This window comes from Leptomonas pyrrhocoris (assembly GCF_001293395.1).
Source record: "Leptomonas pyrrhocoris isolate H10 chromosome Unknown, whole genome shotgun sequence".
Classification (NCBI taxonomy): domain Eukaryota; phylum Euglenozoa; class Kinetoplastea; order Trypanosomatida; family Trypanosomatidae; genus Leptomonas; species Leptomonas pyrrhocoris.
In genome coordinates this window covers 232604-257944 of record NW_015438384.1, presented here as the reverse complement: position 1 = coordinate 257944, position 25341 = coordinate 232604, and the positions used below count along the sequence as shown (strand labels likewise).

The 25341-nt window shown below is 57.7% G+C and overlaps 8 protein-coding genes across 19 annotated transcripts; all 8 read left to right on the top strand.

Annotated features, from left to right (window-relative positions):
- Positions 1-418: 418 nt before the first annotated feature.
- ABB37_09038 (hypothetical protein) lies at positions 419-8218 on the top strand (the record flags this gene model as incomplete). The annotated part of the gene is made up of 1 exon (XM_015808283.1): positions 419-8218. The coding sequence occupies exon 1, from the start codon at positions 788-790 to the stop codon at positions 8216-8218; it is 7431 nt and encodes a 2476-aa protein (XP_015653174.1). The 5' UTR covers positions 419-787.
- Positions 8219-9093: 875 nt separating this feature from the next.
- Positions 9094-9751, top strand: ABB37_09037 (putative mitochondrial signal peptidase type I; the record flags this gene model as incomplete). The annotated part of the gene is made up of 1 exon (XM_015808282.1): positions 9094-9751. The coding sequence occupies exon 1, from the start codon at positions 9209-9211 to the stop codon at positions 9749-9751; it is 543 nt and encodes a 180-aa protein (XP_015653173.1). The 5' UTR covers positions 9094-9208.
- Positions 9752-10444: 693 nt separating this feature from the next.
- ABB37_09036 (hypothetical protein) lies at positions 10445-11763 on the top strand (the record flags this gene model as incomplete). 2 transcript variants are annotated; one of them, XM_015808281.1, is made up of 1 exon in its annotated part: positions 10445-11763. In XM_015808281.1, the coding sequence occupies exon 1, from the start codon at positions 10765-10767 to the stop codon at positions 11761-11763; it is 999 nt and encodes a 332-aa protein (XP_015653172.1). In that variant the 5' UTR covers positions 10445-10764. The 2 variants fall into 2 exon arrangements, with proteins under 2 accessions (XP_015653172.1, XP_015653171.1); XM_015808280.1 differs by having other exon boundaries at positions 10627-11763.
- Positions 11764-13990: 2227 nt separating this feature from the next.
- On the top strand, positions 13991-14608 carry ABB37_09035 (putative Small ubiquitin protein; the record flags this gene model as incomplete). 5 transcript variants are annotated; one of them, XM_015808279.1, is made up of 1 exon in its annotated part: positions 13991-14608. In XM_015808279.1, exon 1 carries the CDS (start codon positions 14258-14260, stop codon positions 14606-14608), a length of 351 nt encoding a protein of 116 aa, XP_015653170.1. In that variant the 5' UTR covers positions 13991-14257. The 5 variants fall into 5 exon arrangements, with proteins under 5 accessions (XP_015653170.1, XP_015653169.1, XP_015653168.1 ...); XM_015808278.1 differs by having other exon boundaries at positions 13999-14608; XM_015808277.1 differs by having other exon boundaries at positions 14088-14608.
- A 333-nt stretch (positions 14609-14941) lies between these two features.
- Positions 14942-16752, top strand: ABB37_09034 (hypothetical protein; the record flags this gene model as incomplete). Of its 5 annotated transcripts, none has more annotated exons than XM_015808274.1 (1): positions 14942-16752. In XM_015808274.1, exon 1 carries the CDS (start codon positions 15811-15813, stop codon positions 16750-16752), a length of 942 nt encoding a protein of 313 aa, XP_015653165.1. In that variant the 5' UTR covers positions 14942-15810. The 5 variants fall into 5 exon arrangements, with proteins under 5 accessions (XP_015653165.1, XP_015653164.1, XP_015653163.1 ...); XM_015808273.1 differs by having other exon boundaries at positions 15455-16752; XM_015808272.1 differs by having other exon boundaries at positions 15598-16752.
- A 692-nt stretch (positions 16753-17444) lies between these two features.
- On the top strand, positions 17445-18823 carry ABB37_09033 (hypothetical protein; the record flags this gene model as incomplete). The annotated part of the gene is made up of 1 exon (XM_015808269.1): positions 17445-18823. Exon 1 carries the CDS (start codon positions 17507-17509, stop codon positions 18821-18823), a length of 1317 nt encoding a protein of 438 aa, XP_015653160.1. The 5' UTR covers positions 17445-17506.
- Positions 18824-19513: 690 nt separating this feature from the next.
- On the top strand, positions 19514-20787 carry ABB37_09032 (hypothetical protein; the record flags this gene model as incomplete). 2 transcript variants are annotated; one of them, XM_015808268.1, is made up of 1 exon in its annotated part: positions 19514-20787. In XM_015808268.1, the coding sequence occupies exon 1, from the start codon at positions 19579-19581 to the stop codon at positions 20785-20787; it is 1209 nt and encodes a 402-aa protein (XP_015653159.1). In that variant the 5' UTR covers positions 19514-19578. The 2 variants fall into 2 exon arrangements, with proteins under 2 accessions (XP_015653159.1, XP_015653158.1); XM_015808267.1 differs by having other exon boundaries at positions 19517-20787.
- Positions 20788-21352: 565 nt separating this feature from the next.
- ABB37_09031 (putative ribose-phosphate pyrophosphokinase) lies at positions 21353-24084 on the top strand (the record flags this gene model as incomplete). 2 transcript variants are annotated; one of them, XM_015808266.1, is made up of 1 exon in its annotated part: positions 21353-24084. In XM_015808266.1, exon 1 carries the CDS (start codon positions 21487-21489, stop codon positions 24082-24084), a length of 2598 nt encoding a protein of 865 aa, XP_015653157.1. In that variant the 5' UTR covers positions 21353-21486. The 2 variants fall into 2 exon arrangements, with proteins under 2 accessions (XP_015653157.1, XP_015653156.1); XM_015808265.1 differs by having other exon boundaries at positions 21356-24084.
- Positions 24085-25341: the final 1257 nt, after the last annotated feature.

Sequence of the window (25341 nt, the reverse complement as noted above, 5' to 3'; positions counted from 1 at the left end):
ACATATACTACTACTATATATATATATATATATATATATATATATATATTTATTGAGAGTTAGTTCTCTGAACGCGTGTTGTTGAAGTCGCTTTTGTACGTAATAGTATGCATATTCAAACAGCGGGCGGCGCGCTTGCTTTCCATCCTTTCGGAGGGAGGCACATCCGATACATCCCGGCCGTGTCATTCACGTTTGCTTTGATTTTTGGCGTTTTGCTTCCGGCCAATACTGCACGACTTCGAGTTCCTCTTCACAGCGGTGAATGCTATTCTGCGTATGTTTGTTAGCGCAAACAAGCTCGACGGCTTCTTCTTCCTGCTCATCTTTCCTGCCTTGGCAAACCCGACTCCCCTTCTCTCCGTCTCTTTTCTTTCTAAAAAAAAAAACCGATCTCGCACGCAACGCATCACGTCTAGCAACCTTCGAAAGGCCGCGCGTCGCAACGACCTCTTTTTGTGTTCTTGTTTTTTCTTTTCTAATTGAGTGTCGGCGCAGGTCGGACCTTTCAGCGAGGAAAAACCGGTGTAGCGTGATTCGGGCTTCGGTCTTTCACAGATAAGTTATTAACATCCTCTAAAGAAAGAAAAAACGGGGCTGCTTAAGGTAAGCAGATCGGTGCCCGTATTCTCTTTTGTTTTTCTTCTTTTCATCAGCTTGTGACGCTTCCTTGTTCGGTTTGCGGTGTATTTTGGATAGTGCTGCTGCTGCTGCTGCTGCGTCAACACCGAGCCGCATTCCCGAACTGCATGAAACGCTCCTGCAGACGAGCGAGGTACTTCGCGACATGATCTCGTGCGCCGCCATCCAGAAGCTGGAGAGGTACGGCTACCTCGGCCTGAAGCGACACAGCACCGAAGACTTCGTCGCCACCTCCATCAAGGATACGAAGCGCGTCAACGTGTATGCCTTGACGCTGCTGGAGACGTGGAAGCAAGCCGTGCAGGCCGTCCGTGGTCACGGTGGTATCAGCAGTATCAGCGACAACGACGCCAGCGATGGTGTGAAGCGCGCAGGTTTGAACGCTTCTTGTGGTGATGAGGACGCGCAGCGGGGGTGGAACGGGTGCACGACGACGGCCGCACCTGCGCGTTTTACGGATGCGCTCGTCTACGCCATGAGCTTCGCCGTTGCCCTCACCACCCAGCACGTGTTGGAGGTAACCGCAGCCGCAGCGACCAGCGCAGCGAGCCCCTCAGCGCTCTTCCCAGATGACTACGCAGCAGCCCTTCAGCTGTTGACGACGCTGAAAGAGATGACGCTCGCAATTGGCAGCGGACGTGCACTGCGCTGCAACGCGTCGTCCAATGATTTTACCAAGGCAACAGCACATCTCCTGACGAACGTGCTGGACCTTGTGCTCGTCCTCTTCGCGACGCACCCGCAAAGCGCCGTGAAATGGAAGGAGGACAGCGCTTTCCTTCACGAGCAGATGCTGGCACAGGGCCTGGTGCTGACAGCATCAGCGGCGCAGGTGTTGCGCCGTGTGCAGGCGAGCTACCCCGTTGCCGATCTGTACAGCACGCGTCCCTGTGCCGCCCTACTGAAGCAAGTGGCGAACAAGTACAAGCAACAGCAGAAGAACAAGCCGCCCAGCGCGTTGCAGACTACCAGTGTGACGTCGGATGAAGAATCAGGTGAGCAGCAGCAGCAGCAGCAGCAGCAATCGCTGTTGGCGCTGCTGCGGCGCTACGTACGTGTCTCCACGCACGCCTCCACCTCCGCCTCGGCAGCAAATTTGTTCTCCGCCTTTTCTCTCTTTCAGCGTCTCAGCATGCTGCACGGTGCCCTGACATCTGTGAGAGCCGCTGCCGCCGCCGCCGCGTCTCGCGCGAGCGCCTTTCCGGAGGCCATCTGCCGTGCCAGCGATGAGGTGCAGCACTGGCTGAGTCGGCTGCTCTCCAGCACCGCGTGCAATCGGGCAACGCGTTACGTCGTGTACTTCCGCGAAGACGAGCTGCGGCTCATGCAACACAACATCCGTCAGGCCTCCGAGTACGCTCTCTATACCTTCACGACGACCCCGCCGGTGGACCCTGACTTGGTGGAGTCCCTCCTAGAAGTAGAGGGCGTCTCACCCAACCAAAAGAACAGTGGTAATACTAATGACAGCCATGCACGATCGAACAACGGTAGCGTCGATGCCGTCACGCACGCGCGAGCCGCGCTGGTGCTGGCGCAGTGGTGCGTGAGCGCGCCCTTCTTCTTCGAGAGCTTCTGCCACGACGACGCCTGGGCCTCCTTTTCACAGGAGCAGCGACGTCTCGTCCTGCTGCAACAGTCCCGTGCCCGGCGTGGGTTGGGAAAGACATCCAGGTCAAAGAAAGACAGCCGAAGCAGCGCCAGAACCGAACTCGAGGCGGAAGGCGTGAAGGGCAGTCGCTCCTCTTCGGTGTCCTCGCGGTCGAGTGACACCGACTCGATCAGCAGCAACGCGAGCCGCCACGGAAACAGTGTCACCAACGCCGGCGCGGCGGCAGCGGCGACGTCTCTGCCTTCTCACATGGCGGACCACGCAGGGACAGACAGCGTCGCTGGGAGCGTCACTTCGTTGGCTTCTCGGGTTTCCCTGCTGTCGACCTTTTCGAAGCATTCCGCGGCGTCGTACCTCTCTTTCCTCTCCGTCCTGCGACCGTCGACGACGAGCTTGGGAACCGGCGGGGAGGCCTCCGGACGGAGCGGGGGAGCGGACGAGGGTGGTGATGCCGGTGGGCCTCTCGCGCCGGGGGAACGGCAGCTGCACGAGTCCGAAGACGGCAACACAAATCTGCCGCTGATTCTGCTTGAGCAGCTGACGCTTGGCCTGCACCGGTTCATGGAGACGTACCCGGTGGAGTTGCTGGACGCCTACGGTCTCCGCGGCATTTCGTGGAGCTGCATCGCTCGCATGTTTGCCGTGGTGAAGGCATCGCTGATGAGCACGTCGGCCGCCAAGGCGAAGACGAATCGGAACGCGGCAGTGGCGGCGTCGGCGGTTGACGCCACCGGAAAGCTCGCCGCGGTGGCGCCCCTGTTCAGCCTGCCGCAGGATCTTCGCTACAACAAAGGAATGGGCTACGAGTGCCTTGGCCTGCTCTTCGCTAAAGTCGTGGCGCCGCTGCTGGATGTGCACCGTGGATCGCAGACACAGGAACAGGTACAGCAGCACCGGCCGTCACACATGCGGGGCGGCGGCAACAGTGACCACCACGTCAAAGCCAACAGCAACGGCAGAGCAGAAGAAGATGATGACGTGGACAGCCGCGATGGGGCATCTAGTGACGCAGCAGTAGCGCCGATGCGCAGCGTGGATGGGGCGAGCACCGAAGAAGATTTTTTCGTCAACGCCGCCGCCGCCGCCTCGGCAACGGTGGGTCGTGCCAACCTGTCCCCATCCGACAACGCCGCCACGCGTCAGCAGGTGGAAGAGGCGCTGTCGACGTGTCTCACCGCGTACGAGACGGTCGCGCCGCAGGTGGTGGACATGAACCTCGCCACCGTCCTCCGCCTTGTCGCACGCACCGCCTCCGCGGCCACCTCCCAGCATCAAACGCACAACGCCGCGGACGGAAGCGAGGAGAAGAGCAGCGTGTCGTGGGCAGAGGCACTCCTTCGGTTTCTGCAGGATGTCACGCGCCGAGTGGGTCGCAGCAACGAGCTACCGCACTTCGTAGACGCCCTCCTCGGACGTGGTGCAGCAGCAGCATCCACCAGCAGTAATCCATCACACGAAGAGGGTCAAGATACCGCCGTGTCGGAAGCAGAGGAACAGTTAAACCTGGTGGCGCTGCGGGGCGTGTTTCGCCGTAGTCGTGTGCGCAGCGCACTGGCCGACGCCGCCGGTACCTCGCTCGACCCGGAGAGCCTGCTGCTGCACCTCACTAGCATTGCCTCGTCGCTGGAGGAGGACGGGGCAGACGAGCGGGCGGCGAGTCACACCAGCATCGACGACGAGGCTATATCAGATGAAGAAGCGAAGAGACATGCGCAGCGGCACGGCACAGCTTCCGCCCACGCGGCAGCGCGGATGCAGCGCACGCTTCTAACGCTGGAGGTGATGGAGGCGGTGCTGGAAGGGGTTGTGCCGACCTCCGTCTCCGCCAGCGCCGTGCTAGAGCAGACAACGCAGCTGGAGCTGCTGCTGACCTCTTCGTTCATGAAGCGCGTGGAGGCTGCCCAGCAACAGCAGCAGCAACAACAACAGCAGAGGGCAGTCGTGCTGCAGCATGTGTGCACCATCCGTCAGTGTCGTGCGGTGACGGCGCTGTGCTTGCACGACCTGGGAAGTCAGCAAATCCACGATTACCTCGTCATGCTGGACGAGACGTTATGGCAGCTGAGCACCGATGTCGGCCAGCTCATTGGCACCCTGACGCTGACAGATCTTCAGCCGTTGCTGGAGGAGAACGCGATGGACGGTGTCCCGTCCTCCGCCGTCTCCCTGCTTCTGCCCTCTCTTGTCCAGCAGCGGCTCTCGTTGGCGCGTACCGTCACGGCCGCCCTTGGCACCTCCGCTGGTCCGGCGCAGCAGCTGCACGACATGGTGGCCTATATGTGGGACTGCATTCAAGGAAAAGACCACGCAGGCAGGCAACACCACCTCCAGCATCGTCGTCCCCCGCAGCCGGATGCGCGCGACTACGTGTCGCTACTCCTGGCGAGTCAGATGAACGCAGAGGATTGGGTGAGCTTGGTTGCTCTCGGGAAGGAGAAACATGCTCGGGCGGCGATGATGGCGCTGTTGGCGCGGTCCTCCACGGTGCGCGTTGCAGTGTCCTCCTCGTCTGACGTATGTGCGGTCACCGCCGCCAACGTCGTCCTTCCTGCTGCCGTCGGTACTGTGCTGTTCGACACCGCATGGCTGTCGTGCTGTCTGCGCTGCATTCCCGGCACCACGTTGCGTGCGCTGGTGGACGTGTACGTGACGCTTTCAGCCGAAGAGCTCTGCGATGAAGTCCTCCATTCCACCTCTCCCTCTTCGCCATCTGTTGACTCCGCACTTGAGGCGGCGGCGGCGGCGGCCACCACCAGTCTCACGCAGCAGTGGTCGGCGCTGGTGACCTCGCTGATCGGTGCCTATGGGTCCGTCGGTCACAACCCGTACTGGCCCACGGTGCTGACGCACACGGTGCGTGCGATCGCACACCTGGCACGCGCATGGCGTAAGCTAAACAAGAGCAGCAGTGTTGCCGCCGATGCGGCAGTGGATGCCGGAGCAGCGGCGTCATCGCTGTCCATGAAAGCAGTGGCCCACTTTACGCAACTCGCGGAGCAGCTGCTGGGCCTCGTGCTGTGCGTCGTGCGCAGTGAGCCGCGGGCAGCCGAGGTGCTGCGGAAGGCGCTCGTCGCACGGATGCGTGCGTCAGCGACCACGACCACCACCACTGCCACGCCGCCCCAGCTGTCGCGCAGCGGGATGTCGGTGGCGTACGTGGAGTCCATCAAGGTACCGGCGACAGTGTTGAGCGACCTTGGCGCGCCAGCATCTCTCGCAGAGGCAGACGCGGACGCCGTCGCCGCACAAGTCGCCGCGTTGAAGGATCTCTCCTTCGAGGAGGAGCTGCGGGAGCTGTGCGAACTGCTCTTTCACGCCCGCTTCGTGAAGCACCTCTTTTTTCTGGAGGACCTTCTGCAGCAGGAGAGTGCGGCAGCTGGGGGTGTGTGCATGGGTGCGATGGCGTTCCTCTATCAAGTCAGCCTTAGCGCGGCGCAGGCTGCGTGGCGAGCACGCGCGACGGGCGGCAGCCTCCAGGCACTGCGCGACAGCCAGGCGGTGACCTTTGTGGTCGAGGTAGCACACGCCTTCCACGCACGTGCGCGTTCTGCCTTGGCGGAACTGATGGACAGCAATAGCAGCAACACCAGCAACAACGCGGCAGCGCTCATGGCGTTTCTGGAGCCCTTCCATGCCGACGAGGACCAATACTTGTTTCTGCATATCGCCTCCCAGCGCAGCGGCGCCGCAGAAGCAGCGTCAACCGAGAGCGGGGCTCTGGACGAGGCGGCGAAGTGCTGGCGCCGCATCTTCTGTCTGTGGGCAACGTCAACCGTCACGCTGATGGTGCGGATGACGACCAGCGGCGTCGCCTCGGCAACGTCTGCAACCGCGGCGGATCACGCGGCCTCCACAAACACCTGTGAGGTTTTCCGGGTGCTCTTCGCGCGGCTCCTGGCGAGCGCGCAGCACACACGACGTACATCGTCCAAAGGGGGCGGTCCTCGCACGCATGGGAGCGGCAATGGAGCGGGGAAGCGTAGCCGTCATGACGGAGCAAAGTGCACGTCAGCCGAGCACACCGCGCAGCCGCAGCAGCCGATGGCTCACGCTCCCGCCACCGCCACGAAGCCCGCACCGAACGAAGCTGCAGCCGTGACGAGTCCTGGCGGGGCGTTGACGGAGCTGCTGCGCGCGGCGTTCTTTGACGCGCCCGGCAGCCCGTCGATCAACGACGACGATGACGACGCAGCAGCTCACCAATTTCGCGAAACGCTTTCGCACTTCTTTTGCTTGACACCAAGCTGCAGCACCTCCACCGATGCAGCATCATCCACAACGGTAGAAGGTCCGACGACCGATCTCTCGCGGGATCGAGTCTGCCAAGGTGATGAAAGCAGCCTCTGTGCGTGGTGGCTGCTGTGGAAACTGTTCACGACCTTTGCCACGCACAATGACGTCCTCGTCGTGCACAACCGCGTGCGGACACTCCTGGCGACTGAGAACACGGCGAGCAGCACCACCACCGACGACAACGCTGTCGCCCTCCGCGCCTGTTCGCGGGTGCTGTGCGTGTTACCAGCGGACACCGTGCCGCTGCTTTTCTTTGATCACCTCCACAACGTGCTACTTCGTGTCATTCCGGCCGCCACCGCAGGGCCGTCGAGAGCGCCGGCTGACTTCTCTGGCTCAGTCATCGCCGCTGCGGAGCTGCTGCTTCAGCTCTTCCGTGTCCGCCCTCGTCTGCCGGCGTGGAGGCTGCTGCCGCACGCGCAGCGGCTGCTTGTCTGGCTTACCCACCCCCGTTCACGTACTGCGGTGGCGGCTTTGAATCTTGGTGAGAGGATGAGCATGAAGAGCAGCAGTAGCGGTGTTAACGGACCGTCGTTGTGTTTGCTTGGCATTCGGCTGTGCTCCGCGGTGGCTGCACACCCACTCATAGCCTCCAGCAGTGTCCCTTCACCATCTTCGAGTTCTTTCGAGTTCATGATGGGGTACCAAAGTCCGGCGTCCGCAACGAGCAGTCACTCCGCGCGTCGCCCAGGCGTGGTGGCGAGTGAGCTGATGGACAACGCGTGGCTGCTGCTGCTCTCCCTCCTCCAAGGCGGCACCCGAACAGCACCTCCGTCCGTCGCTACCGCCACCACCACCACGTCGACGATCTTCCAGGAACGCGCAGCTGCGGTGGAGTTGCAGGAGTCGGAGATACTCCACGTGATCGTGCTGCTCACCAAAACGTGGCTGCGCGGTCGCCATCAGCAGCTGCTCTGGTCGCGTCCAGCGATGCTACCGCCCGTGATGTGTGCGTTGTTTGACTGCGTCATGCGTGGCGTGGCGTCAACGCGGTATTCGCCCCGTGTGTTGAGCGTGCTGGCGGGGGGACTAGCGGCGATGGCGGCGCACGTGGACGCTGCGACGGCTGCGGAGGGCGACGGCGCAGACCCTGAAAACGCAGACGCGGGCGACTTTGACGGTGTAACAGGCGGAGGAGACGTGCGTGAGGATGACGGCGTCGTAGGGACGAAGCAGCAGCAGCAGTCGAGCTCGACGGACGACAGCACCGTCGCCGCACCGCTGCGCAAGCGCCAGAAAGCGGAGACAACAGCAGCCAGCCCGCACACGTCGCACGGGGCCCCGCCAGCGTCAGCGCGGATGAAGCGCATGGCCCTGACAGCCACCACAACCGCCCTCTTCGAGGTCGCCAAGCACTACGTCCACGTCTTCACCACCTTCAGCAGCGACATGGACTTTCTTTTCACAGACCTCCTGCGTGTGCTGAGCCAGCACTTCCTACCCAAGGTGACACGACCGCCCATCCCCTACCACGCCGGCGTGCGCATTGGCGGCTCGACGCAGTCTGAGGTGACGTTTGCAGACCTGGCCTATCTGTGTGTCGGCAACGCGGAGAGTAAGTCGCTGCTGAAGCAGGCGGCGCTGCGCATGGAGGAAGAGGAGGAAAGCGGCGGTGCGGCCGGCGCGCCGGGCTTGACAGAGGGAAGTCGCAGCATCTTTCACGTCGTGTGACGGTGCTCGAGGTTGTCTGGAAAGGGGAGAAGGAGGAGGGGGGGGAATGAACGGCTGAAGAAGGCGTGGATTGGCTGACGGCCTTACTGCGCCGCTTGATAACTGTTCTCTCTCTCTTTTGGTTTGGGTGTGCCGGTGCAGGATGTACTCCGTCGTTGCTTCTTCATAATAATAATGGTGGTGGGGGGGGCGGGTGCTTCGAATCGCGTCAGTAAGCTTTTAATGTCAATGCGCTGTAACGGTGGCGGTGCCGCATCCGTGGCGCGTCGTGCCGCCTTCTTTGTGGGTTTTCTTTTCTCTGTTAAGGTCGATTAACTAAATATATATTCTTTTTCCGCCTTCTCTACTGAACCATAACGCTCTGTAAACAACAACGGTGGTAGCAAAAAGAAGAAAGAAGAGAAAACTCGCAAGCAGGCCCTAAAACAACTGAGGCGAACGCGGGGGGAGGGAGGATAGGGGGGCCTCACCACAGCGAGCATCGTGACGATGCGCCTCACTGTGCTCTCCTTGATTCTTATGAGAAGAAGACGACATCGCAGAAGCGGTGGAAGTGTCGCTTCCATCAACGTGTGCATGGCGTTGTTCTCTGGGTTTTTTTTTTCATTCGGATCTGCGCTTCGCGGACGTGCTGTTGTGTCTCTCTCCTCCCCCCTCCCCCCGTCGAGTGCAGACGGGCAGAGCATAGCAACAACAAGGCCAAAGAAATGTGTCACACATAGGCACATGTATGTGTGTGTGTGGCAATGCCCGTGCAAGTGATCATTTGCACGTTCGATGTTCTTAGGAATAACTCCCTTCTGTTGCCGACGTTTTCGCTCCTTCACATACGAAACTCCCTTTCTTTTCTCATGTCTCTTCTTATCATTATTCCAGTTTTATATGTTTTGAAGAGTACGACTTCCAGAGTGCGTCCGCACCCCCCCCCCCTCCTCCCTCCCTTCCTCCTCGGTATCCACACACGGAAAAAGGCAAAGGAGTGAAGTCGCGATGCGGGAACACATCGACACCCTTCTCTCCCTGCGGGTCCGCGACGTCGTGCAGCAAGTCGTCACCGTGGGCCTCTTCTTGAGCATCGTCCTCGTGAGCTGGCGCGCCGTCGCCATCGGCACGAACTGCGAAGCCAGCATCGTGGTAGTGCTGAGTGGGAGCATGGAGCCCGGTTACTACCGCGGCGACGTCCTGCTGCTGCATCACCGGCCCGAGTTCCCCGTGGCGGTGGGGGACATCATCGTGTACACTCTACCGGAGCAGGACATCCCGATTGTGCACCGCGTCCACCGCATTCATCAGCGCACCGAGGACGGAAAGAAGTTTTACCTGACGAAGGGCGACAACAACGTCAACGATGACCGCTTCCTGTTTCGCAATGGGCGAGAGTGGGTGGAGGAGGACATGATCATGGGCAAAACCTACGCCTATGTGCCGCGCATCGGCTACTTGACGATTATGTTCAACGAGTCGAAGATCATCAAGTACGTCGCCTTAGGGCTCATCGCCTTTTTTCTGCTGACGACGACGGATGACATCTGAGCTGCCGTGCAAGCAACAAAGAAAGCGAAAAAGAAGAAGCAGCTGAGTACAAAGCAAACCAACACAAAAAAAAGAACTGGTGGAAGAAAGAGAAAGGGGGAGAGGGAGCCCGGAAGGTCTGCCTCATTCGTTAGCGGACACCGTCATTAGTCGGCCCCGCCGCCATTCTTGTTGCTGTAGGAGGGTGATTAGTTGTTGATACTGCGTATAAGGTTGCGCCATGGGACTCGCACTGAGCGCCTCCCTTCACCGCAGTGCGAGTGAATAATTCTTTTAAAAAAGGGAAATAAAAAATCGTACAGATCTCAGATTTAAGGGCGGGGTGGGAAAAGAAGCATCGTTCGAATCGGAATCGCACGTCTTCTATTTTGTTGTTGTTGTTGCTGCGTTCGTTATGTTTTGCTTCTTCTTCCTTTCCTGGTCTTTATGCAGCTGTCGTGCGGCCGTACATATTGTTCCGACTCGCTCCCCTTTGACGCGCCATCGCAGCCAACCGTGCTGCGTCGCACACGCGTAGTCTGTATGACTATTGGTATGTACTTCCGGTGTTTTTCTGGTGTTTTCCTCCCTCATCGCCCGTCCCCCCCCCCCCGACGTTTCAGTACTTTTCTCCTTCCTCTCATCTCTGTCTCCCTCTTCGGCTATTCGTATTCCTATTGATTCGGCCTCACATTCTCATGCAACGCTATACCAGAAGTGGAACTATTGCGCTTTGTTGTTGTTGTTGCTGGAAACGTCTCTTATTATTATTATTATTGTATCTCTGCCGTCGCTTGGAAGTCTCGAACTGCTTTCCTTCTCGCTGCCCTTCTCCTCCGCTTGAGTCCTCTCTCCCCGCCACACACACACACACACACACACACACACACACAACAGCGTCGTCTTACCTCGTGAAGCGCTGTGAGTGATTGCGTGTTCGACCGTTATCATTGCTATTCTCCATCTTCTTTCGTCCTGTGAAAAAGACAAAATAAGTATATATATATATTGTATTTGTCAAGCGGTGAAGCGAAATGCGCGGTGCTTTTCGCGGAGTGGTCACCGTCGCGGTGGTGACCCTCACCTGCCTGTCCTTCGCCCGTGCCGATGGTCCCATAACGCCTGCGCAGTGTTCCCTCATCAACCCGAACCCCGAAGTGACGGAATGCAGCTTCTACCTGAAGCCCCTCCGCGACGTCTACAATGACCTTCCCTATGACACCGTCCCGGCGTACCAGGACTGCGTGAAGGCCCGCTGCGTGTGCACCGGCGCCGCCGTCAACACCGCCATCACCACGAGCGGCATGTTCTGCAATTCGACTGGGTGGAAGGAGAGTGGCTACACCACGTGCAATCGCTTTAACCACTGCTTCGTGAACTACTGGAAGTGTCTCAACACTGCCGCCGCGTTGCGCTACGACAACAACGTAGCGGAGATGACAGATGGGGAGATAGTCCTGGCGCAGGACATCGTGGATCACGGCCGCACACCCGGCGAGAACTTCGAGACGACCGACATCTTCCGTTCCTGTCGGCTAAAGATGTGCGACGCGGCAAAGTCGCGCGAGAACTGCGGCCTCATCACGTGTCTGCCCAACTACACGCAGTGCAATGAGTACATGCTGCCGCCGCCGCTGCCCTACACCCACCAGCTGTGCACGCAGGGATGCCGCGCCGTGCTGCTCATGATGGCGCTCACGCTTGCGATCTTGTCCTTCTCCTTCTGCTGTATGGCCTGCTGCCCCGCGCAGGTCATCGTGAGCCCGCCCATCATTAAAGAGGACGCGCAGACGGACAAGAAGGCCGTGGGGAGCGATGCGAGCGCGACGCAGGGCTCGCGGCACGGGTACAACACGCGGCCCGACAAGAACTCCCCGACCCCCACTAACCCCAACTCACAAAATACAAGCAGCAACTCGCACCTCAACGAGAACCGGCAGGGAAGCAGCCGCGCCGCCGCCAACGGTGCCGCCGCGACGGCGCCGCACGCGGAGATCCGGCAGCAGGCGAACAATACCAATGATCCTTTCTAAGATAGCGAGGAGAGAGAGAGAGCGAAAGGGTCGAATAGCAGCTAAAGTTTTTTATCTCCTGTTTTCCTTTCACGATTACCATTGTTGCTATGTACGGGGGGCGGGGGGAGCGCCGCCATAGGCGTGCACGGCGGGCTATGTACTGACCTACATCTTTAGTACACATACCATGACGTCTCAAGGATGCTACCTCGCCACACTGCTGGTACTTCTCACTTCTTCCTTCTCGCTCACCGCCGACCACCGCGAAGCCTCGTCGTCTTTCTTGATTCGTGTTAATGTATGTTTGTTTGTTTTCTCTCTTGTTCTTAATGATGGATGTCTGCTCCGTGATGGCGGACGTTGCTGCCTCCTCCCGATTCCATTGCTGATCTTTTCTTCTTCTCGTGTTGTCGTTGTTGATATTATTATTATTATTATTATTATTATTATTAATATTATTTGCGGCGCTCTCTCTTCGTTTGTTGGTCGTGTCGCACCTCCTTTTCATTGTGTTGTAGCGAGACTACCGCCTTTCTCGGCTTTCCATGTACTGATGCTCACACATGATGTTTGTATTTGTGTGTGTTATGCACTTGACGCAATGGAGGTAGTCGAGGGTGTTTCGGGAACGCGAGAGTACCCGATCGTGCCGCTGTTCGCGGGCGACAGCCGCGTAATAGCCGTCCCCTCTCTCCCCTCCACCCCCCCCCCCCCCACGCCGTGTGGCTGCGTTTCACCTGTTTCGACTCACTTTATGTGACTACTACTCCGTTCATACGATCCCTGCCCGCGGATGGGGGCCGCCGGTGATGCAACACCACGATGCCACTGCCCTGTGTTGCTTTATAAACACATATATATATATTGTTTTCCACTAGGGAAAAAGAGAGAGAGAAAGATCTGCGGTGCTCTTGCCTAACGTTTTACTCACTTTTCATTGTTCTTTTGTTTTTTCATTCTCCTTGCTGGTTTTTTTTTGTGTCTTGCCCGAAGTAAGAGAAAAGAGAAGGAACTGCACGGCGGCGCCTTCTCCCATGGCCATACATGACACGAGAAGGTGGATCAAGTAATCAGCGTGTGCTCGTCAGTACTATTATTATTATTATTCGCTGTGTGTTGTGTGTGTGTGAGAGAGTATCTCGTCTGTATTTGTTCGCATCTTCTTCTTCGTTTGCTTGCTTGTTGTTGTTTTTCTAGATACGAAGCAAACAAGAACGAGCACCTGTCCCAGTGGCTCTCGTGTGGCTCTCGTGTGGCTCCGTGTGGCGAAGGTGTTCCCCGGTGACGACACGAGGACGCGCTGGACAGGGTTTTGTGGTACGCCGACGTTACGCGAGCTGTGGCTCTTCTTGCTGCACTGCTTAAACGCCCTTTCGTCTTCTTCCTCTTCTTCTTTTTCTTTTTACAATAGTTGTTGCTATCATTATTATTATTATTATCAGTATTTCGCTGTAGGGTTACCGTTGCTCTGCATCCGCCGACGAGAGAGAGTGGAGAACGCCAGGATGCGGAGCACCTCCACGCTTGTTGCGATCGTATCGCAAGTAGAGGGTTCTCCGTCAGCGTGGGCGTGTGCGTGTGTGTGTGTGGGTGGGTGGGTGTTTCAAGATATATGGGAGTGACATGCGTTGGCAATGCGCCGTCATCGTTGCCGTGTATTTCTTTTTCTCGCTTCTTGTAGACATTTGTGTTGGCGTCGTCTCATTTTTTGTTCTCCCTTTTTTTCTTCTGTGCTTTTCCCTGTTGAGCTCTCTCTCTCAAGCAACATACACGCCCACCAAAGAGGAAAGAAAGTACTCGAAGGAGGCCAACCTAACGCGACGCCGCAGTGGACCCACGTGCGTCTCCTTCGGTGCGTGGGGCTTGGCTGTTCTCACGCGGTCTCACGGACCGGAACACGAGACGGCGGGGACGTTCGTTATGCCTATTTTTGGATAGGGAGAGACGTACTAACCAGAAGAAAAGAAACCCGGTAACGGAAAACCTCCTGCGTCGGCGTGACATCGTGAAGGAGGTAGGGCTGGATGTCACGGAAAACTTCAGCGACGTTCAAGGAACCTGAAACAGGAGAACGGCTAAACATGAGGGGCTTTCATCGCGGCAAGAGGCGGTTGACACGCCTGCCACCCCAACCTCGTGTGTGCGTGTGTGTGTGTCCTCCCCTCCCCCCCCCCCCCTTCCGTTCGCACCTTTTCTTTTATGTATCTCCCTCAACACAACCGGCTTACCGCTTCACGGCACGACAGAGAAATAGGAAAAGGGAAGAAGCCACGGCTCCTACATCGCAGAATCCGCACTCAAACCTCCTCTCCCCCCACTCACCCACTCATCCACACCATACAGCATATTTTTTATCATCTGTTTCTCAAGAAGAAAACAAACAATACCCCGAATATACATTTTTTTTCTCTTCCATATTCACACGCATAGAGAGAGAGGCGGAGCTCAAACCTATACAGGCAAATAACGAAGCAAGTGATTTTCTCTATAAATAGAGAAGCACCCTACTCCAATGGAGAACCAGGACAACAGCAATCAGCGGCCGGAGGAGGGCAACAACACCACCAACGGCAGCGAAGCCCCGGCCCCGGTGAAGGCGGAAGCCGCGGCTTCCGCCTCTGCTCAGCAGGTCTCGCTAAAAGTTGTGAACGCCGACGGGGCGGAGATGTTCTTCAAAATCAAGCGTGGCACGCAGCTCAAGAAGCTGATTGACGCGTACTGTAAGAAGCAGGGCATCTCGCGTGGCAGCGTGCGCTTTCTCTTCGACGGGGCGCCGATCGATGAGTCCAAGACCCCGGAGGACCTCGGTATGGAGGACGACGACGTCATCGACGCCATGGTGGAGCAGACAGGTGGGTGCTGAGCAGCGTGTGCGTGTGTGTGTGTGCGGGCCTATCTTATTTTATAAATATAGACTATAAACATATATATATATATTGAGAACGTGAGAAAGCTAAGGTGAAAGAAAGAAAAAGGTTGCACGGCGCTGAAAGGGACGGCCACTGCACGGGAGTGCGCACGAGTACAGGCAAAGGCAAGCTGGAGGAGAGACTGTTTTCATCTCGTTTCGGTAGTGCTTCTACAATACACAATACCTATCATTATTATTATTGTTGGTATTGGTGATGGTTTTGCCTCTATGTTCTACAAACCTCGCTTTTTTCCTGATCGCTCGCTTCCTCGTGGAAGTCAAACAGAATCAATAGGAGAAAAAAAAAAACAAATAATACTACACGATACTGCCGTGCTTATGTTTGGTGTTCTTCCTCCAGCGGGTAACGCTCTTTACTGTGAGCGTCATGCGCTGCTGATGACGCGTAAAGCAAAACGAAGAAAAAGAACATGAAGGAGCTTTGTTGCTTGGCGTAGCCTCTGAACAGCCCGCACGCTCCTTCCGTCTCTCTCCCCTCCGGCCTGTCCGTCTCAGTCGAGGGGAGGGGGGAGTCGGCAAGAAATACTCCGGCGGCGCACGCGGCGTGGAGACGGACGGAAAGAAATGAAGAAAGAAAAATCAACAATGAAAGGATAGGATAGAGGAAGACGGGGGGGGGGGCCGAATGACGGACTCGAACACACGTTGTTGGGCGGTGTCCTCGAGTGCTTCGTACACAGCTGTTAAACGGAAAATGAAGAGAAGAAAGAAATGCACGTGCACGCACACTGGCTCTCCTCCCTTCTTCCTCCTGCTCTGTCGTTGCTCGTACGGTCAGCTCAACTTCATTCTAGACGTTATACAACGAGAAGGAACTCGCCACGGCTACGGGGTCTTCGCTGCTCCCCCACGGCAGGGTTTTTTCTCTCTTCAGCCGTCGTTGCCTTCCTCCTCTTTCTTCTCTTTCTTACTTTTTATAAGAGACGTACAAGTGCAAGTGGACGACTCGCTGCTTTCACAAGAGGAGTGTATCAGCTCTGCGGTTCCCCATCTCACTGGGTTCATCTTATTCTCTTTTGAATAAGGGAGAAAAGGAAAAGCTAGCTAGCTTTCTCATCTGGTTTGCTGTTGCAGCTGTTGCTTTACCCCGAACACCATCGAACATCAACAGCAGTTCTCGCGGGAAAAGCAACATGTCCAGCACCACCGCTCCAACGAGCGACACGACGGTACAGCTGTCGAAGGAAGAAATCCACACCTACGCGACGGCGATGATGGCTGCGATGGACACTCCGGACTTCCAGGCGCGCGTGCGTGCGGCGATGAGTCGCGTGCCGGTGCCGAGCAACGCAGAAGAGGTGATGGACCGATTTGAGGAGGTGCAAGCAGACTACTTCACCAACTACTACGACGACGGCCACAGTAGCAGTAGCAATACTCGTGGGAGTTCCCGCAACGCCTCGAGCGGGAAAACAAACCGGGGCGATGGCGCGTCGGCGCCGACGAACAACAACAGCAGCGTGGAAGGTGCACGTGCCGCGGACGAGCGGCTGACGGCGCAGGTGGGCGGCATGACCTTCCACGACGACGGGCGTCAAGACGGGCGGAAGGACACTACCGATGCAAAGCGCGACGGCGTCTTCGTTATGGACCAGCTGCGCAACGCGGTGAACGTGTACAAGGACAACGCAACGGAGCGCATCATCACCCAGCTGTGCTTGCTCGTCGAGGCGAAGGTGACCGCGCTGCCGGCCACCGTGCCCGCGTTGAAGCACCTTTTCGTGGAGTCGGTTCATGGACGTGGGGTGGCGGAGGCCGCCGCGGCCGCGCGTGCAGGCGGCAGTGGCGGCAATGCCATGCCGATCGTCAACCCCTCCCCGCAGATGCTGTCCATGATGGACATGGCGATGAAGACGTTAACGCCGGCGCAGCGGGCCACGCTCGAGCGGGCGCAGCAGACAATGCTGAGCGGCCGGCCGCCCGCGGCGGACGACATGCGGGAGATGTTTCTGATCCAACGGCAGATTGGGGCCTTTATGCAGACGGTGCAGCAGTTTGGCCAGCTGCCTGGCGGACGTGGGGGCGGACGTGGGGGCGGTCGCGGTGGTGGTGGTGGTGGTCGCCGTGGCAAGTAGCAGCGAATCGTGTGTGTGATGTGTGTTGGGTGCTTCTCCGACGTGGTGTGGGCTCGCATCGTGGCGATTGCTGTTGAGCAAAAGCGGGGAGGACACCACACACGCGCATCACACAGTCGGTGCGCGTTGAGTGGCCTTACGCGAAATGCAGCTGTATTGTTTTAATTATTATTTTTCGATTGCCGTGTACACGTGCGCGATCAGACCTCTCCCGCCCACCCACCCCCAAGAGCCGTAAACGCTCTCTTTTCGCGTCTTTATCATGTGCAACTACCGCGCCGCTCGCACGAAGTGGATTTTAAAAAATGAAGAGGAAAACCCACACACGGAAAGAAAAGCCTGTCGATGAGGAAAGAAACCGATGGAACGTATGAGCCTACGGAACTTCAAACACACACACACACACGCACACACATATATGTACAGAGGCGGCCAAGGCTGAAGATGGGAAAGAATGCATACAAAGCGATACACGCATGCTATCGCTGCAGATGGCGCTCGCCCCAAGCCAGCGAGGGAGCGTTTGACGGACGTCAAGCCAAGTAAGCGATCATCTCCCGTCTCCTCCATTCTCTTCTTGCTGCGGCTGTCGTTGCTGCTCTTCAGACCTGCTTTTGATGCACTTTCCGTTTCCCTCCGCCTCGTCCTATCCCATCTTCACAAACAAACAAAAAAACACTTCTATTCATAAAGGAAAACAAAAGCAAAGCACATACACATAGACGTTGCTGTTGGTACTGTATTGGTCAATGCAATGACATCGAGGCGCACATCAGCGAGGGCGTCCGCCGGTTCGAAGCGCGGACGCAGTAGCAGCGGTAACAGCAGCTACACCGTCAAAAACGACAGTAGTTCACCCGTCACCGCAACGACGGCATCGACACCCTCTTCGCCTCGTCACCAACGCCGCGACGATACGCACAACGTCACGGCTGCGATCCGCACCTCGGATGCACTGCGGACTCTAAAACAGCAAAATGCGAAAGCGACCGAGTACTCTCAGCGCAAACTGGTGACTGCTGAGGCGCACGAGTACACGACAGCGTCGAACGAACCAACTCCGCTGTCGGCAGGCGAGGACGACACGGAGGAAGACGCCTTTCAGCGGTTCTCGAACACCTCCACCCACCCAGGTCGAACGCACAAGCGCAGTGACTCGCCGCCAGTACTCTCCCTCATCCCTCCTCCATCTCCTCCGCGCGCGATGGAGGACCGTAGGAACGGTGATCACCACCTGCGTCCACATAGACGTGAGTACATGGCGACGGAGAGTGGCTTCTACGTGAGTGTTTCTCCGCCGGCGACCGTCTCCGCCAGCGCAAGTGTCAGTCCTCCACCTCCACCCCCTTCATTGCTGTCGGAGCTGCTCTTGGCTGAAGCGGAGCGGGCAGGTGCCGCCGCAGCAGCAGCAGCAGCAACTCATATGGATCCTCTTCACATTGGTGTTGAAGATCCCTCGATGCTGTCTCACAGGCCAGCCTCGTTGCATGCGCGGGACGGTGTGCCGAGTCCTCCGCTACTTCATTCCAGCTATGCGGATCAGGGGTCGCCCACCCGTTTCGTCTCTCCGTTAAGCAAACCGTCAGACGCACTACGGCCGCTGGCGATTCAAATTGGGGTAGTTCCACTGCCCCGCAGCGCACGCACGAGCACGTCCGCGAGCGGCGCCGAAGACGTGCTGCCGTGGATGAGCGTGTTGCGTGACCGCGCAACAGCAGCAATATCTGCCACAGCGTCCGCCGAGGCAGTACACGCACGTCCGGTGCGTAATACTGGCTCGCACACACCCGCCGAAGCAGGAGTAGAAGGCGACAGCATTCGGTTTCTGCGTCCGCGACGGCTCCTCACGCGCAGCGAGACCGCAATGGACACCGCGACGAGCGGCGTGGTCGGCTGGGCTGGGCTGTTGGTGGAGGTTCCACTGTGCCTTCCCGGCTCGCAGCCCTCCTCTTCACGCACGCCGGCGGCGGAGACGGACGAAGTGGTGGCAGGGTGCAGGGGCGAAGGGGACTTCGCGCGAGACGGGCCGATGTACCTCGCCGCTGCCACCGTGATGCTGATGCTGACTTGAAACAAAGAAATAGCAAACGGGTTTTTTTTTCCTTCTTCTGTTATTACGCCTCCACTTGCCGCTTCTCCTCTCTTCTCCGCAGATGCAAAGCAAAGGGAGAGCGAGACGCAGGGGGCGACTGTGCTGTGTGTGTGTGTGTGCGCTGGCCACCGACGCATTGATGTACGGTTGGCGAAGATAGAATTGACGGAGCTCTACATCATCCAAGCAGGTTGCCTTTTTGGGGACCTCGGGAAAAGGCATATACGCTTTAATACGGTGTAACTCCCTTGTACACGGGGGGAAGGTCAGCCGCGATGTCAGGATCGCAGCCAACGGTGATGGCAGCAACACGTGGAGAGTGCTCTTACTTGTAAGAAGGGAAAAGAAATAATTGTAGCGACAGCGGAACCCTTTTCTGTCTGGCTGTGTGTGCTGCTTCTTTGGGGGGAGGGGAGGGGGGACTTTTGGAATTCAGCATGCTTTCTTATTTTTTCTCTTTTAACGGCGTCTCCGTTAAGGTGGTATGGCAGACCGCGAAAAGAATGCGCTGTATTGGTGAAATTTTCCTTTCTGTCTCCGTAACTGTTCTCCCGTCGTCACCCTCCACTTCTGGAATAACAATTACTCTGCCTGGTTGTTGTTGACTCTATTTATTACTATTGTTATTATCTGCCTTCATACGGTGACATCGACTATCGGGGTGGCGAAGAAGACACAGACATCAACGGAGGAGCTCACTCATTGACCCCCTCCCCAGCCTCCCTCTCCCAGCAATGTCGTCATCTTCGGCTCCCATCTCGTCCGAGAAAGACAACGCGGTGCAAGCGTGCGACGGCGCTGCAGCGAACCGTGAAGAAGAGGCATCGGTGAAGAGAAACAGCAACAGCAGCAACAACACAAAATCAAGCTCGGATGCAAAACACAATCGAGCACCGCCGTCGACGAAGACGGCAGCAGCGGCAGCGGCAGGCACTACACGTCGGCGAATCACCGCAGTTCGACCGTCGCTATCTGCGGCGGCGCATCAACGCGCGCAGCTGCTTCAGCTTGCCCGTCGCAGCGCCTCCGTCGCAGCGGCGCTGCTCCTATCACAACCGCCGCCACCATCACCGCCGTCGCCGCTGCTGTTGCCGCCTGCGGAAGAGCCTCTCACCTCTACCGTAATGCGTACCGCAGCTGACGCTCGCAGCGCCCGCTGGAAAGCAAAGCGGGGGGTATCGGATGAGCCAGCCGCATCGACGACCACCGGTCAGCGTGAAGCACCAACGTCGCAGCTTCGCAAAAAGCAGAAGAGGCTCACGGAGAAGACAGCTGCGTCGCAGCGGGCCGGCGTGGATGGCGAGTGCGGACTGACAGCCCCATCGGAGTCGTCTCCTCTCGTGACGGCGGCGCCATGCTCCTACGCGCAGCTGTGGCGAGGTCTGCTGGAGCTGCAGCTTGCACGAGATACGAACGGCACGGGCCACCCCGACAACCAGCCCGACGCCTCGGCCGTCGCGAAAACAACGGCAGCCAAGAACAACCAGACCAGAGCGGCGAAGTGCAGTCCAACCGGTACCGCAAAAGGTTCAGAAAAGAAGAGTGAAGAGGCGGCGGTGCCGACGCGGCTGGTTGCGTCGCTGTCAACGTTGGCGGATGAGCTGCAGGTGCTTGATGATCACTGGCGCGGTTTTCTGCTCGACCGCGACGCCCTCTCAACGATGCACGCTGCACCTTATCCGTTGCTGGCGAGCGTACTTCCTGCGGACCCGTTGTTCGCTGTTGCGTACGCACCCTATCTGTCGCGTGGGGAGCAGTACACTCTGCGCCGCTACGCGACAAACCCTCGTGCTTCCGCGACGATGTTGGACCGCACAGGAGCAACGGTGGCGGCACCGGCAAACGTAGAGGCGGTGCCCGTGTCGTCTTCTCCGTCAGCCGCGCCGCATGGCTGCTCATACAGCGCAAACGACGAGTCCGTGTTTTGCATGGACCACGTGTGAAGTCTGCTGCGTGCAGATGGGCGAGCAGCGACACTTTCTTTTTCCTTTGCTTTGTTTCCTCCTCTGCATTTCTGCTTCTCCTCTGCTACGCGACAATAACGTTGGTTACACTGGTTTCTTTGAACAGTTTTTTGAGAGGAGGGGCGCTCTCGGCAGCCCGCATATGAAAGGTGAGGCTCGACGCTGTTGTTGTTGCTGTTGATGCTCTCGATGACGACGTGGTACCCGCATCAACTGGGCTCCGCCCTCCCTCCACCCTCCTCAAAAGAATACTCAAGAATATAAGCTTACCGTGATGGGTGTGTCAGCACGGACTTGTACTGTCTAGTTTTTGGGCTGCTGTGGTTGTTGGTGTTGCGCAGCTCTGCACAGCATCATAACACCTCTCGTTTGGCGATTTCCACTCCCCATCGTTTGCGCGCACACAGACTGTGAGTCACACGCGGACATCCTTGGACGGATCCGGGCATGCGTATCTCAAAGCACTCTCTCTCTCTCTCATCACTTTCTCCCCTTTGCTCTGCGTTGTTTCTTAATTATTTTTTTGTTCTCTGTCTTTCTATGAGTAGTACTAGCATTCACCGTAGGATTCAACACGTCAATACCCTCTGCAACAGTGCAGCACACCCGAACACACACACACACTCGCAGAGGTAAAAAAGGTTGTTGTTGTTTTTTTGATAAAGGGAGAGGTGTAACATGCTCAAGACAGGCAAGGATCAGTCGCAGGGCCAGGCCTTCCACCGCCAGCTGCTCAGTGAGTACATCACCGACATCACCCTCGATAACTATGTTCACTATTTCGAGCTGAAGCCGATTGCGAAGAAGATCGAGAAGATCCGCCTGGAGCTCGAATCAAAGTACACCAACCGCTACGTGCACCGCGGCACCGCGCTGGAGATGATGAGCCCGCTCTCCACGACCATCACTCCCCGCGTCGCCAAGAAGAAACCAGACTTCTCGATGAGCCACATGTCCGCCCCCATCACACCCACCAGCTACCAGGAAGAGAAGCCGATGCCTTGTTGTATGTTCGGCATCTGTCAGACAAAAAAATCTCCCACCTCGGCGCTCAAGCCGGAGGACCGCAGCACTGGCAGCACCGCCGTCTTCGTCGATCCCCTTTCCCCGCTCTTCTTCCAAACGACCGGCTTTGCGGAGCTCCAGAAGACGGACATCGCGCTCGCGGACCTCATTCGCGACCGCATTAAACTGCAGGAGGAGTTTTTTTCGAAGCTGCACGAGTCGTACACGAAGGTGAAGCAGTACCTGATCAAGCTGGAGAAGGGCTTCGTTGCGGCGGAGGCAGAGCTGCGTACCTTCAGCGAAGAACACATCCGCAACGAGCTACCACCTCACTACATTCCCGCCCTGTACCTGAAGCTGGAGGTGATTCTCAAGTACCGGGGGCTGAACCTGCTCGCGTTTCGCAAGATCTTGAAGAAGTTCCTCGAGCGCTGCGCCTGCGACAGCCTGGAGCTGCAGCAGCGTGTCCTGACGATCGACCGGGTCATCAGTTCGAGCAACGTCCAGCAGCCCTCACTCGATCTCCGCGGGGCGGCGCTCAACCTCATCGCCGTCTACGGGACGGTGTTCCGCTTCACCTACGAGGAAGCGACGCAGCACATGCGGGAGTACGAGTTCCGCACCGGCATGACGGCGCGACGGATCCTGCCGAACAGCCAGACCTTCTACTTCGCGGATGCGTTCCCACACCACGAAAGACCCGGCAGCTTCGCCGTTCGCGTCCTCGCCGGCTCGTGCAGCCTATTCGCCGAGAAGATGATTACCGAGGTGTTGCAGTGCCCGCGCTACCCGGGCAAGAGCTGTGGCCGCTTCGCGAACGGCGAGGTCAGCGTGGACCTGCCCGGCCCGGTGCGCGGCGACGACGTGTTCGTTGTCCAGTCGATGGTCGGCATTGAGGCGGAGTGCCTGAGCAACTCGGGGGCGCTGATGGAGCTCGCACTGCTGCTTCACTCCGTCCAGCTCGCCGCCGCCGCGCGCATCACGGCGGTCATTCCATTTCTCGCCTACACCCGTAACGTCGCCTCGATCTCGGCCGTGGCGGAGTTGCTGGAGGCGATGGGATGCCACCACGTCATCACTGTCGACATGCACAGTGACCAGGTGGAAGGCATGTTCTCGGTTCCCATGGAGAGCATCTCGGCCATGTACGAGTTTGTGCGCTACGTGTCGAACCTGCTAAAGAGTGAGGGGAACGAGTTTAAGAACATCACGATTGTCGCCCCCTCGGGCGAGTTCCTCGGCCGCGCGAAGGAGTTTGCGGATGCGCTGATGCGCTACAACGACCTGGACAGCGCAACGCAGTTCGTCTCGGTCTGCACGGCGGTGAAGCGGGTGGAGACGCGGCAGACGCGGCCGTCATCGCAAGCGTACGCGCGCAACATGGTGGAGTTGGTCCCGCCGGCCCTCCGCGTCCCTCACACCGCCGGCAACGGCAACACCGACTTTAATAACAGCAACAGCAGCGGAGTGTCTCCCGCAGAGGCGGCCACGGCTACGGCTACGGTGGCAGCGGTGGCTGCGTCTCCGCAGAAGAAGTCCACGCCGATCAGCGTACCGCCTTTAGAGGGCACCGTGACACCCACCAGCAGCGGCATGGGCAGCGTGGAGTTGAACGCGTTGATCGCGAATAGCCCGGTCGGGTCGCGCGAGTTCCAGTACCCGCACAGCCCAAACTCGCCAAACGTGTTCGACAATGTCACGTCGGAGCTGTCGCCGCTGGCCGCGAATGCTGCGGCGGCCACTGCGACCTTCAACGCGACGGCGAGCGCGACGTTGGCGCAGATGCAGCTTCGGCAAAGCTTGACAAACAGCATGCACCGCAGCACGAGTACCCTCGGCTTCGAAAAGGCCCTTCGACAGCAAGAGGAAGGCCGTCAGTCACTGGTGCGGCAGATCCAGGAGACGCGCACCGAGTACAAGAACTACGTGCTGGTGGGCGAGGCAAAGGACCGCCTCTGCATCATCGTTGAGACGCTGGTGGATGAGGCGGTGAAGATCACGCAGGTAGCCAAAAACCTCCACGAAAATGGCGCAGAACGAATCATTCTTGTCGCCACGCACGCCGTCATGTCCGGCAAGTCGGTGGAGCGGCTGATCGAGGCGCCGATTGATCTGATCATCGTGACAGACAGCGTGAACCAGGATGAGCTGATGCGGAACCCGCAGCTGGCGCGCAAACTGCGCGTGGTGCCCATCGCGCCGCTGCTGGCGCGTGCTATTGAAAAGATACACACGGAGAACACTCTCGCCACGCTGTTCGACAAGTCGTAAGTGTGGACGTCACCGCGGCGATTACAGCTTTTTGGAGGGGCTCCAAGTGTGCATTTTCTTCTTCTGAGGGGAAGGTGGGAGTTCTTCCGTAGCCGAGAATGACAGGCCTTGTTTGTTTGTTATTTCTAAAGGGGTGCGGAAGAAGGAAAGGAAAACCAGAGGGAGAGAGGGGGAGAGGGCGCGACACGGTGCGGCGAAGTTGATCGCCACATCGCGTCTCTAAGTAGGAGAAAAGCAACGTGTGTTTTACGTCTCGCGTAGTTTACATTAGCTCCCCTATCTTTGTAACTCTCTCGCTCTCTGTATCGACATATATATAAGTAGTTCAATAAATGAATGTCAGTGCGCACCGTCAGTTTCTACTATTCCTACTTCTCTGTTTCCCGTGGTGGATGAGGCTCAACGGGAGAAGCGAAAAAGAAGGATAATAATAGTAATAACAACGCGCGGCAGAGGGGTGTCAGCAAAGCACCTCTGGGCATGGATATGTGTTACCGCTTATTATTGTTATTGCTCTTCTTAGCAGTGGTTTGCCATCCCTACACGGTCTGTCGTAGTGAACTTTTTTGTGTGTGGTTGATGCTTCTTTGTTTTCAACTTTCCTTAAAAAAACAAAAACCTCAAACCGTGTAACGTGCAGCTTAAAAGGGAAAACAAAAAAAATGCGTCTTCGGCCGATCCTGATGATTCGTTGTTCGTCGGAACGGCCTTTTTTTGTTCTCTCTCACCGTTATTTGTTGCTGCTGTGGTGTTGGCGATGCAGAGGTGTAGGTGCGTACGGCAGCGTCCATCAGCCGTGCCTCGGTGTCCTCCACAGCTGGAAGTCGTATTATCAGTAGTATTATACAAGCGTGAGTTTGTCGTTGTTGGGGTTTGGTGGTGGTGGTGGTGGTGGTGGTGATGGCAGGGTGCCATGATACAAAAAAGGAACCCATTTCTCTTTCTCTCTTACTCAGTCGCGGTCTCAAAACTCAAAGCGTAACGGCAGCGCTACGCAGCCGCAGAACAACGGAGAAGAAGAACGCACGAAAAGGAATAGCACGGTCAGCGGAAATGGAGCTGGAATTGTTGAAGAATGAACCAAGCAGCTGTGGCGCGCGCCTACGCTTAACGGTGACGGTGGCGCCGACATGAGCAAAGAAGGAGAGAGAGGTTTCCGCGTGTACGACGAGCGCTTGATGTCTGTGGAATGACGGTGTTTGTCTACAGCCGAAGGGCTTTCTCTTTTCTCTCTCTCTCTCTCTCGCTCTTCGAGCA